Genomic DNA, 18,624 nt, shown 5'->3' with positions numbered 1-18,624 from the left:
TGTTGATCCAACCGTGGATGGGCTCCTCCAGTATTCGGCGGTGCAGCTCTTAAATCTCCGCTTCCACCAGTCTGGATCTCCACCTCCAGCTCTATGCCTCTTCCCCTGCATTGCCTTCCAGCCTCGTAGGCGGTATGTCCATCGGGGGTCCCGGCGGAATTTCCACCTCGATAATTCCAAGGGAATACCCTCCCTCTGGTCCATGACTCGCCGGCGGCTACCCAGGAATACCTGCCGAGGCCGAGCTACCAATCCCAATGTGTTAGCCTGACTGGCTAGTCCGGCTAACACATCCGTCGCCTGTGAAAATCCACTGCAAAGGTTGGTCTCCTCAATATCCGCTCCCTCTCCAGAAAAGGACATCTCCTCCAGGACATCATCAAGGACCGTAAGCTTGATTTTATCTGTTTTAATGAGTCATGGCAATATCCCGGCGATTTTTCCCAGCTGAATGATTGTACCCTTCCTGGGTTTGTTTACACTTCGAAGCCGCGCAGGTCGGGCCGCGGTGGCGGTCTTGTGATGCTCTACCGCGAGACCTGGAAGATCCTGTGACTCTACCACCTCTCACCACCTTCAAATGCCTCGCCTGCAAACTACCCGGCCCGACCCCCACCATCATTGTCACCATCTATCGCCCCCCAAAGTCTAATTCTGAGTTTTCGACACCTTTAACACATCTACCTACTCTCCCCCCAAAGTAATTTTACTTGGTGATTTTAATATTCACATGGACAATGGCAATCTCCCCATTACCAAGGACTTTTCCTCATCACTGGACAGCTTTAATTTTAATCAATTAGTCAATATTGCCACTCACATCAAAGGACACACTTTGAATTCAATCTGTTGCTCTGGTCCCCCCCCCCCCCCCCCCCCCCCAACTGCTCAGCTGTTCAGCTCCCCTTTACGGACCACTTCCTTATCTCGTTTTCTGTTCCCCTTCGTCTCTCGGTCATCAAACCAATCCGTCTCCTGTCCTCCCGTAACATCAAGAATATTGATTTAATCTCCCTCTCCTCCACCCTAGCCACCCTGACCCCTGATCTATCTGTCAGTCTGGACAACCTTGTCATCCAATACCATACTGAACTTGAACCCATCCTGAACTCACATGCTCCTACTAAACTCCATTCTGTCTCCTTCACCCGGTCTGCTCCCTGGTTTACATCTGCCTTGCGCTCCATGAAGGCCACAAATCGTAGACTGGGAAGACTCTATAGGAAAACTGGCCTCATCATCCATAAGGACTTATACATCTCAAAGTCGAAACCTTCCACCTGTTTGTTAGATCCCCTTCCCACAGTCCTTGTTACATCATCCTCCCATCTCTCCTCCCTTTCATTACAGCAATTATTCATTCTTCATCATCTGGAAGAGCTCCTTCTCATTTAAAATCCACAGCCGTCAGTCCCGTACCAAAAAAGCCTGGTTCACATCCTAATGACTTCAATAACCTCCATCCCATCTCACACCTTCCCTTCATTGCAAAAGTTCTAGAGAAAACTGTGGCATCACAACTTCATTCCCATCTCACATGTAATAAGTTCTATGAACATTTTCAGTCTGGCTTCTGTCCGCGTCACAGCACCGAAACCGCTCTCATTCGTATAACCAATGACTTACTTGCTGCTGATTCTGGTCTCATTTCCATTCTCGTTCTCCTTGACCTGAGTGCAGCCTTTGACACCATCTCTCACTCGATCCTCCTAAATAGACTCTCTTCTCTTGGTATCACTCACACCACCCTCCGCTGGTTCCAGTCACATCTCACTGGCCGCACTCAGTTCATTCAGTTAAAATCACTTTCCTCCAAACCATCCCCAGTCACCTCAGGTGGGCCCCAAGGCTCTTTCCTGGGTCCTCTTCTGTTTATAATCTATCTCCTACCCCTCGGCAATATATTCCGTAAATTTGGCATACAATTCCACTGCTATGCGGATGACACCCAGCTGTACATTTCTAGTAAGCCCCATTCCACCCTTCCACCATCCACCCTTACCCTCTGCCTCTCAGAAATTAAAAAAATGGTTCACATCCAACTTTCTTAAACTAAATGATAGTAAAACTGAACTTCTCCTTGTCGGTACCAAGTCCAACATTGCCAAAATTGACAGCTTCTCCATAACCATTGACAACACCACGGCTACCCCCATCCCTCAGGTTAAGAGTCTGGGTGTCATCCTTGACAGCTCTCTCTTGTTTCAGGCTCACATCAGTAACATAACTCGGTCTGCATACTTTCACCTCCGATCCATAAATCGTCTCCGCCCTTCCCTTACGTCTAATGCTACAGCCACCCCAGTCAATAGCCTTGTTACCTCCCGTCTTGATTACTGCAATTCACTTCTGTATGGTCTTCCTAGCAAACTCACACATAAACTTCAACTTGTTCAGAATTCAGCAGCACGTATTATTAGTAGAACTGACACTTTCCACCACATCACCCCGGTCCTCCAGCAGCTTCATTGGCTTCCCATAAAATTCAGATCCATCTCCAAATTCTACTCCATACATTCAAAGCCATCCATTCCATATCCCCTCCATACATTGCCAGTCTCATTACCATTGCTACACCCTGTCGTTCTCTCAGATCTTCCTCCTCCATCCATCTGGTAATTCCTTCATTCCACCTCAGCACCATGGGGAGTAGGGCTTTCAGCTGCTCTGCTCCCTGTCTCTGGAACTCTCTGCCTCCTGACATCAGAAACACTGATATCTTCAACCTCTTCAAAACCAAACTCAAAACCCATTTGTTCTGAACCGCTTATTGTTTGTGATTGAATCTATTTTATTCTATTTTGTTGTCCTTAAGTTGTTTTATTTGTATTTTTATTGTCTACTGTGTTCTTTCTCCTGTAAAGTGACCTTGGGTGACCTCCTGAAAGGCACTTTTTAAATAAAATGTATTATTATTATTATAAAATGAGATGTTGAACCTACTATGGCCAGTAATTCACATCTCGTTTTGCAGTAGTTTGAAAGTTTTTCCAGCTTGCAACTGCCGTTGCCCAGCATTTGTATGCTCTGCTGCATTTGTGATAGTGCAGCGTAGATGCTTGTGTCACTCACATCTGTAGCCAGCTACATTTCATTGTGGTCCAGTGGATAGCCAAGAACATTAGCTGAAGTTAGGAAACACTTAAGCACAGGAGTTTGCTTAACAACAAGCTAATACACGGTCACTCGGCTTTAGTGTTGGCTACTTCACTCCGTTTTTCCTTAGAGCTCACCACACATTTTTTAGCATGAGAGAGTCTTTCCCATTTCCTCTGGTTGGCAGAATGTGGGTGGAAGCTTAGAAGGTGATCACTGTTGCATTTTCTCAGACTATAGGTTTTAGGGCTGGAAAATATTGTCGAAGCTCAGATTCAGGAGGAGCAATGTGGTTGTCGTCCTGGCCGTGGAACACTGGAACAGCTCTATACCCTTAGGAGGGTCCTGGAGGGTGCGTGGGAATTTGCCCAACCAATCTACACGTGTTTTGTGGATTTGGAGAAGGCTTTCGACCGCGTCCCTTGGGGGGCCCTCTGGGAGGCCCTCTAGGGGGTACCAGGCCCTCTGATATAGGCTGTATGGCCGGTGTCAGAGCTTGGTCTGCATTGCTGGCAGTAAGTAGAGTTTGTTTCCGGTGAGAGTTGGACTCCGCCTTTTGTCATCGATTTTGTTGATAACTTTTATGGACGGGATTTCTAGGCACAGCCAAGGTGTTGAGGTAATCTGTTTTGGTGGCCTAAGGATTGAGCCTCTGCTTTTTGCAGATGATGTGGTCCTGTAGGCTTCATCAGAAAGTGATCTCCGGCTCTCATTGGAGCGGTTCACAGTCCAGTGTGAAGCAACTGGGATGAGAATCAGCTCCTCTAAATATGAGACCATGGTTTTGAGCCGGTAAAGGGTAGAATGCCTTCTCCAGGTCAGGGATGAGGTCCTGCCCTAAGTGAAGGAGTTTAAGTATCTCAGGGTCTTGTTCACAAATGAGGGAAAGATGGAGCGTGAGATCGATAGGCGGATTGGTGCTGCATCTGCAGTGATGCAGGCGTTGTACCGGTCTGTCATGGTGAAGAGAGAGCTTAGCCAGAAGGCAAAGCTCTTGATTTGTCGGTTGATCTATGTTCCTACCCTCACCTATGGTCACAAGCTTTGGGTAGTGACCGAAAGAATGAGATTGCAGATACAAGCGGCTGAAATAAGTTTTCTCCGCAGGGTGTCTGGACTCTCCCTTAGAGAAAGGGTGAGAAGCTCGGTCATCCGGGAGAGGCTCGGAGTAGACCCGATGCTTCTCCACATCGAGAGGAGTCGGTTGAAGTGGCTTGGGTATCTGGTCAGGATGCCTCCTGGACGCCTCCCTGATGAGGTTTTCCCAGCACGTCCAACCGAGAGAAGAACTAAACAAAGACCCAGGACATGCTGAAGAGACTATGTCTCACGGTTGGTTAGAGAATGCCTTGGAAATCCCTCGGAAGAGCTGGCCCAAGTAACTGGGGAGAGGGAAGTCTGGGCCTCCCTGCTTAGGCTGCTGCCCCCACGACCCAACCCTGGATAAGTGGGCGGAAATGGATGGATGGATTGAAATACAATATTTTAAAAGAAAGTCTAAATTCTTCTCAGAAAACACACACCCACTACAATTAAACCATCTTTGAAGTTTATCAATAATTAGTGCCTGAGGGTTTTTTTTTAATATAAATTATGAGCTGCATTTATATCAGTTATCTCATGTCCAAGTTAATTTCTGAGCTCATTTTTTGCAGTAGAATGCTCAGGCTGTAGTTCTCTCTCTCACATACACATGCACACACACACACACACACACACACACACACAGTTGTCATTTGCAGATAACGCCCCACCATCTTGCATATGAATTGCTCTCGTGTTAATGGGAGTGTGGAGGCATATCAAGGACGGACGGGAAACCAGTGATGCATGCATTGCTGATAAGAATTCCCCTCAACTTCTTCCCATCGCCGGAGTAAGGAATTTAAAATGAACTATGACTGTGTTTCCCTGAGTGCGTGTGTTTTTTTATTGTCGTTGCATATATGGCCACAGTTGGGCTTTCGCTTCAAACTTAATCAAACCAGTAAAAATTGTTTAGACACATTCTGTTTTAAGAAAAGAAAAACAGATGAGGAGAAAATGGATAAATTTAACAAAGGATAAAGCAAGGTTTTCGTACAGGGTTTATTAGATTTAACGCTCATTAGAAATGCATCTTTAAAAAGTGCATTACGTGTGATTACTTTGAAAGCCAGCAGTGAATAAAAAACCTAAAATGAGCTTGAGGGGCAGAATTTTTGCCTCTGGGGGCAGGTTGATGACCCTAATTTTAACTGTCACACAGACAGAACATTGGTATGCATTGTAATACAGAAGCTGTCAGAAAGACAAAAGGAATTTAGTGAAACATTTTGCGGAGGTAAAATTTGATTTGTCTATGGCCGTTGATGCATTCAAGAGTAAAAGCTTTGTTTGGTGTCAGTTTGATGCGAGGTTGTGCAGATATTTCTTATCAAATGGGATGTGTTTTTTCTTTGTAATGTCAGCCTTTAAGAAATGTAAATTACCAGAAAGAAAGTCTCTCTTGAATGCAAAAATAAATACACAAACGAACAGATTCAGAGGCCACACTCACAGATGTCCAAAGATAATTTATCTCTGGGTTTTATTCTTGGAAAAACTTTCAGTTAATGAATGAAGTGAGAAAGTTCAACGGTGTGGGCTTTCAGTTATTTTTGTTTTAGTAAAAAGTAGTTTTGTGCTTTCCCCCATTATGAGGAACTCAAATTCTTCTTTCACAGTTCATTATTTAGGGCAGCATTTCTGCATGACTTAAAATGAAATCAAGAGCCTTTAGATATGATTGTCAAAAATCTTTGGTAATAACAGGTATGCTTTGTCTTTCAGTAAATATAACCATCTTAGGCTGCTAGGAACGTAGCAGTTATGTGATTAGATAAAGAAGTCTGAAGCAAATGGATTCTGATCCTGATACACATGTTTCAGTTATAAACCACTGTCATTGGAGGACCTTTAGCCTCCTATCAGAATCAACATTTTCAACGAGATGCCATACTACTAAATACTCCCACAAATGTGGGCCATTGATTGCAAACAAGATTTGTTAATTTGCACACAATTTGTTTTTCCTAACAAATCCATTCAAGCCCATGTTGCAAAAATGAGTACACCCCAATAAAGTATCTTTCCGGAGTTTTCCCCTTTCCGAAATGATGTATGATTTTTCAGAAATCTGTAAAAGTGATTGTCTTAACATGTAATGTGATATAAGGTAAGCAATACACCTTTTTTTGTTGCTATGCACGCCTCCTGCCCAGCAGAGCTCTGTGCAATAGGAAACTGAGCGCTGACCAGAAATAACTAATAGCGTTAGACTACCGCTTACCTGCTTCAAATTTAAGGAATACCTCGGTTGATGCAGAGTTGATTAATTTTTCACACACAAGTAAGTCTCTAAAATATAATTATTTGAAAACACAACACGACAAGAGAATAACAATTGTAAAACAACGTGTCTTATCTCTGTTTGTCGGCTAAAGAAGCATATTTATAAACAGAAACGTGAAATTGCCATCTTAAAAAAATGGAAGGAGTGTGATATGCTTGTCAGCCACTAGACTGAGCCATCAAATAAGAGAAATACTTCAGAAAGAGACTTTAAGACTACAAAATTCTAATTACAGGCATTCATCCACAGGTGAGTCTAATGATTCATTTATGAGGTGTCCGGCAGTTAAGTAATGCCCTTTCATAGGCACCTAACAATGAAAAGCCCTCCGGAGGACTGGGACAGATGTAGCTGGCTGGGAGGATTGGGGAGGAAGGGAGGGGGTAAGGTTGTTCGGTCGGTAGTGACGGGTGCAGTTAAAGGGGCCATGGAGCCAGCGAAAGCACTTTGGACAGCGATTATGGATACACAGCTGAAGCAGAAGAGGACTGAGGAGGGAGGCTGTGTGGTCCGTATTTGCGTGGTGGGTGGTGCGCGTTTTGCTACCACTAACTTGTTGGCCGTGTCCAGGGAGCTGAGAGGGATGATAGGCGATGTGACTGATGCAACGGTTGTGTTTGGTGGGTTGTTGGTGGTGATGTGAAGGACAAAGACCCAGCACCTCTGGGTGCTAGAACTTGACAAATTCCTGGGAGTGAGTGTGGAAGTTTCGGAGTCACGGTCTGGTGGTTTAGTTAAGGGGGTGGTATACGGTGTCTCTAATGACATAGTCAGAGGTGGTTGACACCATGAGTGGGGAGGTGGTGGTGGCGGTTCGGCATATGGGATATGATGCATGTGGGTCGACTCTGCTGTTAATTAGTTTTAACACAGTGGAGCTCCTGGCTCGTGTCAAGTTGGGCTATCTTAGTTTCCCGGTCAGGGTCTACGAAGAGCCTCCTTTGAGATGAATTAGGTGCCAGGGTTTTGGTCATGTGGCTAGTGCCTGTGCAGTGGGGGTGAGGTGTTGGCAGTGTGGGGGCAAACATGACGGCAAGCTTTGTGATCTTCCTCTCCGCAGATGTAATTGTGGTGGGAATCATCAAGCGGCTTATAGAGATTGTGAGGTGTATAGGACAGCAGTGGAGGTGGGGAAGTATCAGGCACAGCAAAAGGTTTCTTACGCTGAGGTGATACGTTGTGTGGGGGTTCGGGGTGGTGGTGCATCGGGGCCTTGTGTTGGGTGTCTGTCAACTGGTGGTGGGGATGTACGGTGGTTGTGAGGGATAAAAGGAAGTTTTTGGTATTTATGGTAGAAGCATTGTGGAGGGTAAAGCATGTGGCGTTTAACAAGTTTGATGTGGTTTGCAAGGTGACTGTGGCTGCAGAAGCATTTCTAGGTTTTGGTGACATGTCCCCTGAGGAGGTTTGGGGTCGAGGGACGCCCATGGAGGCGTATGTTGGTGATGGGGGAGAGGGTATGAGTGTAGGGTGAGCCTCTTTGTGGAGGATCTGTGTGTGTGTTCAATGAAGTGTGTGCTGGTGGGGGGACTCATGTGCTTGTTGTATGTGGTGGATTGTGCTGGCTTGGTGGTGGGGATGGCTTTTTAGGTGTCCAGCCTGACTCAAAGAAGAAGAAAAGCCCTTCCCATTTCATGCCACCAGCAATGGCTCCACATGGAAGAGAAATGTCACAAAATCTGAGAAAGGAAATCATTTGTTTACACAAAAAGGGGAGGGCTACAATAAGATCAGCAAAATACTGTAGCAAAATTGATCCAACAATTTAAGAAAGATGGAAGTACAACTATCTTACAGACACGTCCAGGTTGAACACGGAAGTTAACATCTCGATAGGAGCGTCTTCTGATGAGAAGGGTTGAAGAAAATCACCATGCAAGTTCACTGCAGTTAGCTAAAGCAGCAGAAAGCCAAACTGGAGTGATTGTTTCCTGTGACACCATACGGCACTCACTGCAGAGGGTATCATCCATGAAGGAAGTCTCTCCTAAAGACCATGCACAAAAAAGCATGCCTAGGATTTGCTAGGGCCCATGCTGAAAGAAATGAAGACCCCTGGAACTCTAGACTCTGGGGTGATGAGACAAAGATCACTGTTTTTAGAACTAATGGTTTCAAAACTGTATGGTGTTGTAAAGTTGAGGATTTCAAAGAGAACTGCATGGTGCCTACAGTGAAGCATGGTGATGGTGTCCTTATGTGGGGCTGCATGAGTGCTGCTGGTGCTGGGGAGCTGCATTTCATTGATGGTATCATGAACTCAACAATATACTGCTCTATACTGAAGGGGCAGATGCTGCCATCACTCCGTTCACTTGGTTGTCGTGCACGTTTCCAACACGACAATGATCTAAAGCTACTGTTGCATTTCTGAAGAAGAACAGGGTGAAGGTGATTGAATGACCAAGTATGTCTCCTGATCTGAACCCAATCCAGCACCTGTGGGGAACTCTGAAGAAAGTTGAGCCTCAGTCTCCATCCAGCATCCAGACTCTAAAAAGGTTATTAAAGAATGGGAAAACATAGACGTTGCAAGATGTTGCCAACATGTTAATTCAGTGTCTGGAAGACTCGGTGCTGTCCTTGAAAATCACGGTAGTCATACAAAATACTAGATGTAGTAGTTTTTGTTGAGGGATGTATTCATTTTTGCTTCAACCTATTTTAGTAAAACTGAAGATTTTGTGATCGAAGTTATATTATTAACCTTAATTTCATGTCATGGGGTTAAACAACGGTTCAATAAAACCCAGCCTTGTGAGAATTCAGCAAATTTTTTCTTTAGTTCATTTAGCTACTGATTGGATTTGTACTTTTTAAAGAGGCTGCACTCATTTATGCTGAGCACTGTATATATATATATGTATGTATATATATATATATATATATATATATATATATATATATATATATATATATGTGTATATATATATATATATATATATGTATATATATATATATACACACACACACACACACACACACACACACACACACACACACACACATATATATATATACAGGTCCTAAAAAATTTGCATATTGTGATGAAGCTCATTATTTTCTGTAACGTGCTGACTATATATATATATATATATATATATATATATATATATATATATATATGTGTGTGTGTGTGTGTGTGTGTGTGTGCGCGCGCGCGTATAGGTCCTTAATTGCAGTCACACACTCTGTGACTGACATCTGTTTGTAAACAAATGTCTAACGCTATTGACTAATGCTGGATGGCACACAATTCACATTGCATGGGGTTCTATGGGCAGTGGGAGGTCTTCGCAAAAAAATGTAAATTTCACATTGCCTATATCACGGTACAGGGTAAGAATATCACCGTTATGGATTTCTAAAAAAAAAAAAAAAAAATCATTGATAATTCCTGAGAAGGGGGTAGACTCCAGATTGCTGCTCTAAATAGATTTAATGAACAGATATGGAGATAATTTGTGTTCAGATGAACTTGGAACCATTTTCTTCACCAGGATGATTTTGTTGACTTATAAAACCCACTTCTTATAGGTAATAGTTGATTAAATAATAGCAACATGACAGATGATGAAAATAAAGTGTTTTCGATGACACTTTAGTTTAGGGAACACAAATTAACCATTAATTAGCTGCCATTTAATGTGCATATTAGTGGACTACAAAGTCTGAACTAGTCATTATTAAGCACTTAACAGCTTATTACTAATGCTTTAATTCTAACATTAACTGGCCATAATTTAAGAGTTTTATCATAATAAGCTGTTCATTATGGTTTGTTAACTGAAAGTAAATGGTTTGCTGCTGATTAACGCGCATGATAATTAGCCCAAATCAAAATGCGGCTTTTAAAGAAGTAATTCAGGGGTAACATATTCTTGCCATTAATTGGTTGATTAATAATAAACTACTAGTAATTAGGTATGAACAAAATCTGACTTTAGAATAGGGAACATATTCTTGCTTACAAGTGGTTAATTGATTGTTGTGTATGTTCTATTAACATGTGGAGTTTGGTGTTTATTTACATAACACCAGAACACAATATTTTGGTTATTAATGCAGAATAATTATTCCCCTTGAATTACTTCTTTAAAAGCCACATATTGATTTGAGCTAATTAGTATGTACGTTAATCAGCAACAAACCGTTTACTTTCAGTTAACAAACCATTATGAATGGCTTATTTTGATAAAACTCTTAATTTATGATCTGTTAATGTCAGAATTACAGCAATGGTAATAAGCACCTAATAATAGCTTAATAATGACTAATTCAGACTTAGTAGTCCACTAATATGCATATTAATTGGCAGCTAATTATTGGTTAATTTGTGTTCCCTAAACTAAAGTGTTACCGTGTTTTCCTCTTTTAAGAATTGTCCTTTTGGCTGCCTAATAGTGACATTTTGTCATATTTTCTGCACAAGCATCCCTCAATATTGCACCACAAAGCACAGGTGTTACCCAGCATGCGTGAAAACTGAGCAATCATGGTACTTCTACTAATCTTTGGCCGTATGAACATTTGTTTGATTATTAAGAATGCAGGAGTGAAATCATGTTAATTTTTAAATGGAAGGAGGTGAACTAACTGGACTGGAGGACACCACAAAGATCCCAAAGCTGTCACTCTGCCAGCGTTTACATCGCAACAGCCTTGGCAATGTCAGCTAATGCCTCTTGCTTTGGCCTATTGATGTAAATGCCCTTCTCACACTTCACTTACATGGCGTTGTCTCCCAGCTCTTCATACAGGTTGTTAGCAGTGCCTCCCTCAGGTTTGCCTGTTGGCAGAGCCATCTGGATACGAGATGTTTTGGCACACTCCGCTTGGCGTCTGGTCACAGCAGAAAGCAAACAGAAAGAGTAAACTACTATACCAGAACAGCAAAAACTGGACCTCAGACAGCAGAGAAGGAACATTTCAAACAGGAAAATATGCATGCAGTTTGTCTGGCATTAGGATAAATCCAGTAATGATCTCTTTAATCTAGTCTTAAACACTGTTTTGTAATAACTTAGCAAAAATAAATATAATAATGCTAATTTTCTAAATATGAGTAGGGGAAATCAGCACAAAACACTAGATTCTGTTTAATTATAATACATTAAATATTTAGAATTAGGAAACAAAAAGCAACTACAAAAAAATGCAGATATGATTTTAATAATTTTCTCTTTTTAATGTCTCTAAATGCTTAATTTATTTGACTTTATTGTATTTAAAGCTGATTTGAGCTTGACTTTTTCTGTTTTTTATACTTACTATACAATTTCATATTATTCTGGTGTTTTAGCTTATTTTGTGTCTCTTCATTGTAAATTTAATTTCTTAGAATGATTTATGGAAAATGATCTCCACTCTATGAAAAATCAGTGCAAGTTAAATTTCAACTCAATCAGAGCCACACATCTGTTTTACATGATGATCGATTAGGGTTTCTAGTTTCGGGATTAAAGTTAAGATTAAGTAAAATGTAGAGAATAAAACAAATCTAAATGAGAAAGTTTATCTCCAAGGAAGTATTTCTACTGTCGAACATGACTGTATTTCAACTGTCTTCTAATCTTATTATAACTGAGGTTATAGGTGAGCTTTTCTTAAATGTAATACTGTAATTAGTCTAAGATGTTGTATTTGCTCCCACAGCAGAAGTCAAGGACCTTTCTTTAGTCTCAGTGTCAAACATCTGTGTGAACCTTCCACAAAAACCTCACTAAATATCTGAAGCTCATAGAAGTTCATGGATATTGTTTAGACCCACCCAGGAGACGTTGAGAATATACGTACAGTTTGTGAATGTGCTAAAATAAATTTTTTTAATTAAAACTGTGTGTAGAGGAAGAAAGTAACCAAAGCATATTTACAGAAGAAATATAGATAAAAAATCTTAGTGTAATTTCTTGTTTTACATTAAAATCAACCCTTTGCCGTCTAAAAGACCCTTTTACACCTTTTGACTTTAATTTTTGAAGCAAAAAGACAATTCTAAATTGTGTCCTTTTTGTTTTTGAAATGCAGAAATTAAGAATTTCTTTTAATCACAGGAGCACAAGCTGACGCAACAAGCATACATGGTATATTTAACTAAAAGTATACACACACACACACACACACACACACACACACACACACACACACACACACACAGTGGGTGCAGAAACTAAGTATTCAGAATCCTCGTCAATTTTTCACTCTGTTATATTGCAGCCACTTGCTAAAATCAATTACATGAAAATTTTCCTCATCAATGTACACAAGCATCCCATACTGATAGAAAAACACAGAAATTTAGACAATTCTGCTGAGGTTTTAAAACAAAAGAATAAGTGAAATATCACATGGTCCTAAGTAACTTTAAAAACCAAGTTTGCATCAACCCTCATATTATTTAAAGCACCAGTCTTTGTAATCTACACTTGATGTTCTTCATTATTCATATCTTTAATTGGCCACCTCCCCTCACAGCTCTTTCTTAACTTGTCTATTTTATTGTAAAATGAAAGCCAACAAATGAATCACAGTTAAAAGTGTCTGAGACAGCTGTGATATTAATATTATCAGGGGGAGAATAAAAAGGGGTACTCACTCTTTGAATCTGGTGGCGACAGATGATGAAGTGAATGGGAGACAGAGACAGATTAGTGATTATTTCAAGCATAAATCACACAGCACCTTTTGTTACTCCAGTTTACTTATCGTAATTCACAAGCAAAGTCGTGCAATTGCTCTTCATTAAAGTCATTTGGTAACAGATAGTAGTGATTATCATACTAATGATTACTGCTGTGTGCTCTTCTCTCTCTCTACACATCTTAAACCCTCTTGTCTGTTGTTTGTGTGAGATGAAATCACTAAAAAGCTCTAAACCCATTTAAATGACCGGCCTCAGCTGTGAAAGTGCATTTTAGAGAATTTAATAATCCTGCAGTGAGGTTAGCTGAACAAATTGAAAAAAAAAATGGTACTGTAGATCACTTCAGGAGGTGGCCAGGTGATAATAAATATGCTAAAACAGGATAAATATGTATATGCAGTAATCATTACTCTGCCTATATCTAATTCTACTTTTAAAGGCTCATCGGTCTTCAGAAATTGCCTAAATATTACTTAAACGTGAACAAGACTGCACGTTTTCAGCTGTGGATCAACGCACATTAGGCAGTGAATCTCATATCAACTCAAAATGACCATCAAGACGAAGCAACACAATCACCAAACATGCTGCTAGTAGCTTCATCTCATAGCTATCAATGGGATCAGGTGGATTTGGTTCAGTCAATGACATGCACCAATCAGGTGAGCACCATAAGCCCTATTATGTCAGCATTAGTGCAAATAAATAAACAAACCGTACTCACTGTTTGTAGGTGATAATGACAATGAGTATGGCAGGAACACAGCAGATGATGATGATGACTGCCAGAGCCAGGAGGGCCCCCTCAGTGTAGCCGACACTCTGCACGGCTTTCTTAACGCTGGTCACCACTTCGGGGGTTGTGATCTCCAGAATTCGGCCGCCAGGAGGGAGAAAAGGTTGGGACTCTTTGTTGATATCCAAAAGCTTTCCATCTAGGAACCTTCAGGCGGGAAACACAATGTAAACAAGACCAAGATTCAAGCTGTTTTCCTTAGAACAGGGGTCGGCAATCCGCGGCTCTGGAGCCGCATGCGGCTCTTCCATCCATCTTATGCGGCTCTCTGTGCTTGTAAAATAATGAATGGATATTTAAATAAAAAGCTTTATATTTTACTGCATAAATTTTACATCTGTATGCCAATTCTAAATGTAAAGAGTGTCTGCGTCAACCTGAACAGGTCCAACCCGGTCTTGTGAGACCGGGTTGACGCATCACGCTTGTGCGTAATCATATGCGCTTTCTGAGCTGAAGAGGATGTGAGATTCTGGGACTCTCCTCAGACAGGCTCCTGGATGTGTCGCCACATTGGAGACAGGAACAAGCACTATTCAGCCAAAGTTTCATAATCAAGGAACATTTTCTAAGTGACAAGTCTCTCTGAAAGACAGGGTTTGGAAAATGCTCGCTTCAGTCGGAGGAATCTTCCTGCATGCGCTCCGGTTCTGTGACGCGCTCCAAGCCCCTCTCCACATCTTCAGCTCGCTGTGGAATTTATGTTTTACATGCTGACAGTGAGCTGCGCTGAGCAGTGTCCAGCTCAGATGTTCAGATGGGAATCTTTTCTTGAGTGATTTAGCTACATCTGCGATGTGCATGACGAATAAAATGTCAGTTCGTCTGCATGCGTCGGGGTAATTCTTTCTATTCTTTCTCCGTCAAAATAAACGGTCAAATACGGGAACTGCCCGGTCAACACAAGCCCTGCTTTTAACTGTTTTGTTTTCTTGTGAAAATAGATAAAATTAAACTTGATTAACACAAGAGCCAGGTGCACTGCGCCGTTATCTCCGTCACTGTAAATGAGGGGAAAACAAAATAATCGGATCCTTTTCTGACCTTCTCCACCTACAAAGTTTAATTACAACAATCAAACGTGACAGAGCCTGGATTTGTATTCTGAACAGTCTAAACATGTTTTAAAAAGAAACGTATGACAAAAGTGGCACCTGCTCAGTAAAACCACCAACAGGGTGAAAAATATCAAAATATTGTAGGCAGAGACGGGCTACAACTTCTGGTTCCACTTTATATAAATCGTTTTATTGATTATCTTTTTTATGAAAGATAACTTTGACATACACGAGCGACCGGTACCGGCTGCTGTCACCTGTTGTGATTGGTTAAAGCAGCTCTCTGCTGTCTGAGGGTAAGCCCCGCCCACAACGCCGCAGCTGCTGTGGCTCCCAGTGTTTTCTTTACTGTGGGAAACGGGTAATAATGGCTCTTTGACGGGAACAGGTTGCCGACCCCTGCCTTAGAAGTATAAATGTCAAAGCTGCAGTTAGTTTCACAAAATCAGGGACAAAGCAATGTTGCTTTTTAAGATGGACTGTTTATGTCTTTATCTTGACATATTCAAGCTCAATTTGGTCAAAACACAAGGCTTTTCATCTAATCTAAAAATACCACTATTTTTTAAATACCGGTAAGTGCCAGCGTCTGAATTAAAGTCCCATTAAGTCATCCTTACACACTGGTAAAACTACATTTGTGCATTTGACCCATCGGTGAGCTTCAGCAGTGACTGTGCTCGGGAACTACAAACCCCCAACCCAACCCCTTAAAGCTGAGTATCAAGCAGAGAGGCATTGGGTCCCAATTTTAAGGTCTTTGTTATGACCCGACCAGATTTCAACCCCGATCACCCAGTCCCAGTGTGGACACTACCTCTACACTACTGAGAAGGTGAAAAAACTAAAATCTAATTAGTTTGCTTAGATTATTACTCTCTTTAGAAATTATATATATATATGTATATATATATATATATATATGTCACACATCCATCACTGATCACTGTATGACTGTTATAAATCATCTCTACATGTAGTGTCAATGAAAGTAAATGAAACTGCATATGAACTGTTGACTTTAGCACCTTCAGAAAGCAAAGCAGGTTTTCTCATGAAGAGATAAAACTAGTGCAGTTATGTCATGAAAACTCAATGACTAACTCACGACCTTGCGAAAACCAAGTCGAAATCAATGATGGATAAAATCATCCCAGTTTAAAACTTTTTCTCCATCAGGACACATTATCTCCAATGTCAAGAAAATAAACTGGGACTGTGTCCATGTTATTAATTAGGCTTCATAAAAAAGGGACATTTTTCCACTATTCTGGTAACAAACAACCGATAAGCTTCCTGTAGTTCTGCTGTTCTTACTTGAAGAGCTCCTGTCTAGAAACGGCTCTGTTTGTCAGCGGGTCAATGGCATAAATCATGAGGTCCGACTTGGTGTAGTCTTCCTGCTCCGATCCATCAATAGTCCGATGGGGCCCAATGGTTTCCACGACAACCTTGGCTCCTGCTATCTGCTCCTGGACGTAGCGTTCCAAAATACTGAGGATTTAACATAGTGGACACAGACTGATGAAAACACTTTCTATATTGGGAAAATATCTTTGATCTCAAACTCAATGTATGAACAGGTACTTGGTAAACAAAAGAGGAGAAGGCAACAGCAGTACTGCACATTATTTTTTCTATTTCATGCAAGTGATGAATGGAGGACTGATCCTGCCAGAATTGACAACAAATTAAAAAAAACAAACTTTTTTTTCCCCTTTTATTGAAGAACCTGGGCTGATCCTGAAGGTTTGTGTGAATTTCTTTATAGGAAACTGACTGGTTGACATTTACTATCATGTTCAGACTAGTGATAGAAATTCACACCTCATTACTTGAGGTAAAATAGTGTTATGTAAAAATAAATGCATTTATGAATACATGTAGAAAAATATAACTGTGTGTATGTATGTGTGTATTTGTGCACGTATGGTGTGTATGTGTGTATTTATGTATGCGTGTATGTATGTATGTGTGTACGTATGTGCGTACGTATGGTGTGTATGTGTGTATTTATGTATGAGTGTATGTATGTGTGTATGTTTGTGTGTAAGTATGTATGTATGTGTGTGTGTATGTATGTGTGTATGCGTGTATGTATGTATGTATGTATGTATGTATGTATGTATGTATGTATGTATGTATGTATGTATGAATGTATGTATGCATGTATGTATGCGTGTATGCATGAATGTATGTATGTATGTATGTATGTATGTATGCGTGTATGCATGTGTGCATGTATGTATGTATGTGTATGTATGTATGTATGTATGCAGGTATGAATGCATATAGGGATGGGTACCGAATTCGGTACTTTTTAAGCTACCGACTGAATTTCACAGTACCGACCGAGCACCGATTCACTTCATTTGAAAAGGTGACTCGTTTCGGTACCCCTCCTTCACAACGAGAACTTGCCTAGACTGCTGCGCATGAGCGTTATGTCATCGGTCGCTGCGAGCGAGTTGTAAACAGAGCAGCATGGTTGCCCGTGAAGTTCAGGATAAACTTCAAAATTATGCTTCTCACTTACAAATCCTTGAACCATCAAGCTCCTCCATATCTGTGTGAACTTGTCCATTACTACAACCCGCCGCGTGCTCTCAGGTCTGAAGATAAGCTCCTCCTAGCTGTTCCGAATGCACGTTTAAAAAGCCGTGGAGAAAGGGCTTTCTCTGTCTGTGCACCGAAGCTGTGGAACGCATTACCACTGCTAGTGAGGCAAGCACCAACAGCTAGTATTTTTAAATCACGCCTGAAAACTCACTACTTCAACTTAGCTTATACAACATAATTATAGACCTCACTGACATCTGCACTGTTTATAAATGGACTCCACAATTGTCGACTTCCGTATTATTGAGGTTCTTTGTAAAATGTTTTTTTCCAATTTTTATTTCACCCTGTGTCTTATTGATTTTTAGCTGTTATTTTGGGAATTTTGTTGTATTTCCTTTTTATCTTTTATCTGTGTTCGACATGTTTATATAACGCCTGTTTAATTAACCAACATTTTTAGTGTACAGCGCCTTGTTTGGTTGTAATGCCTTGTGAATGCGCTTTATAAATAAAATTGGATTGGAATTGGATTGGAAGAACGAAAGCTAAAGCTTGGGTCCACTTCACTAAATGTGATGGGTAACTGGGTGATGATGAAACCAGCGTGATGAAACCAGCGACAACGACCTAAGTGAGACATCCTCATCTTAATCTGCTCCGGTAGGTAAATAAAATGTTTAAGATAACGTTAGCTTGATTTGTTAGCTTCCGTTTCACTAATGGTGCGTTCGCTTTCTCCTCGGAACTCCGAAATTCTGACTAGAAGAACATGAACGCGCTCTAAAGTTTGGCTTCACTTTACTAAATGCGACGGGTGATTGGGTGAAGATGAAACCAGTGACAACGATTTAAGTGTGAGGCATCATCGTTTAAATCTGCTCCAGCAGTTAAATAAACAGTTTAAGATAACGTTAGCTTGATATGTTAGCTTCCTATGCCACCATTGTTATCATCTAATGGTGCGTTCGCTTTCTCCTCGGAAATTCTAATTTCCCAGTAGGAAAAATCAAATGAAAAAGGACGGTAAAAGGAATGAAGATACACAGTAAATTTAGTTCACAGTAAAGATGTTTGCTTCAGTTTAATTATCAACTTA

The 18,624-nt window shown here is 41.0% G+C and overlaps 1 protein-coding gene across 4 annotated transcripts in view; it reads right to left on the bottom strand.

The window, feature by feature from the left end:
* The window catches only part of LOC107387904 (protocadherin-15), a 514,972-nt gene that overhangs the window by 39,384 nt on the left and 456,964 nt on the right, over nt 1-18,624 (bottom strand). For all 4 annotated transcript variants that reach the window (XM_054749198.2, XM_054749199.2, XM_054749191.2 and 1 more), the window contains exons 32-34: nt 16,284-16,460; nt 13,837-14,055; nt 11,201-11,311 (exon numbers count right to left, since the gene is read on the bottom strand). In XM_054749198.2, the coding sequence (XP_054605173.2) occupies nt 11,201-11,311; nt 13,837-14,055; nt 16,284-16,460 (507 nt within the window). The remainder of the gene's footprint in view (nt 1-11,200; nt 11,312-13,836; nt 14,056-16,283; nt 16,461-18,624) is intronic.

Source organism: Nothobranchius furzeri, chromosome 16, assembly GCF_043380555.1.
Source record: "Nothobranchius furzeri strain GRZ-AD chromosome 16, NfurGRZ-RIMD1, whole genome shotgun sequence".
NCBI classification, from domain to species: Eukaryota; Metazoa; Chordata; class Actinopteri; order Cyprinodontiformes; family Nothobranchiidae; genus Nothobranchius; species Nothobranchius furzeri.
The sequence above is the reverse complement of the archived record's forward strand: the minus strand, read 5'-3'. Positions and strand labels throughout refer to the sequence as shown.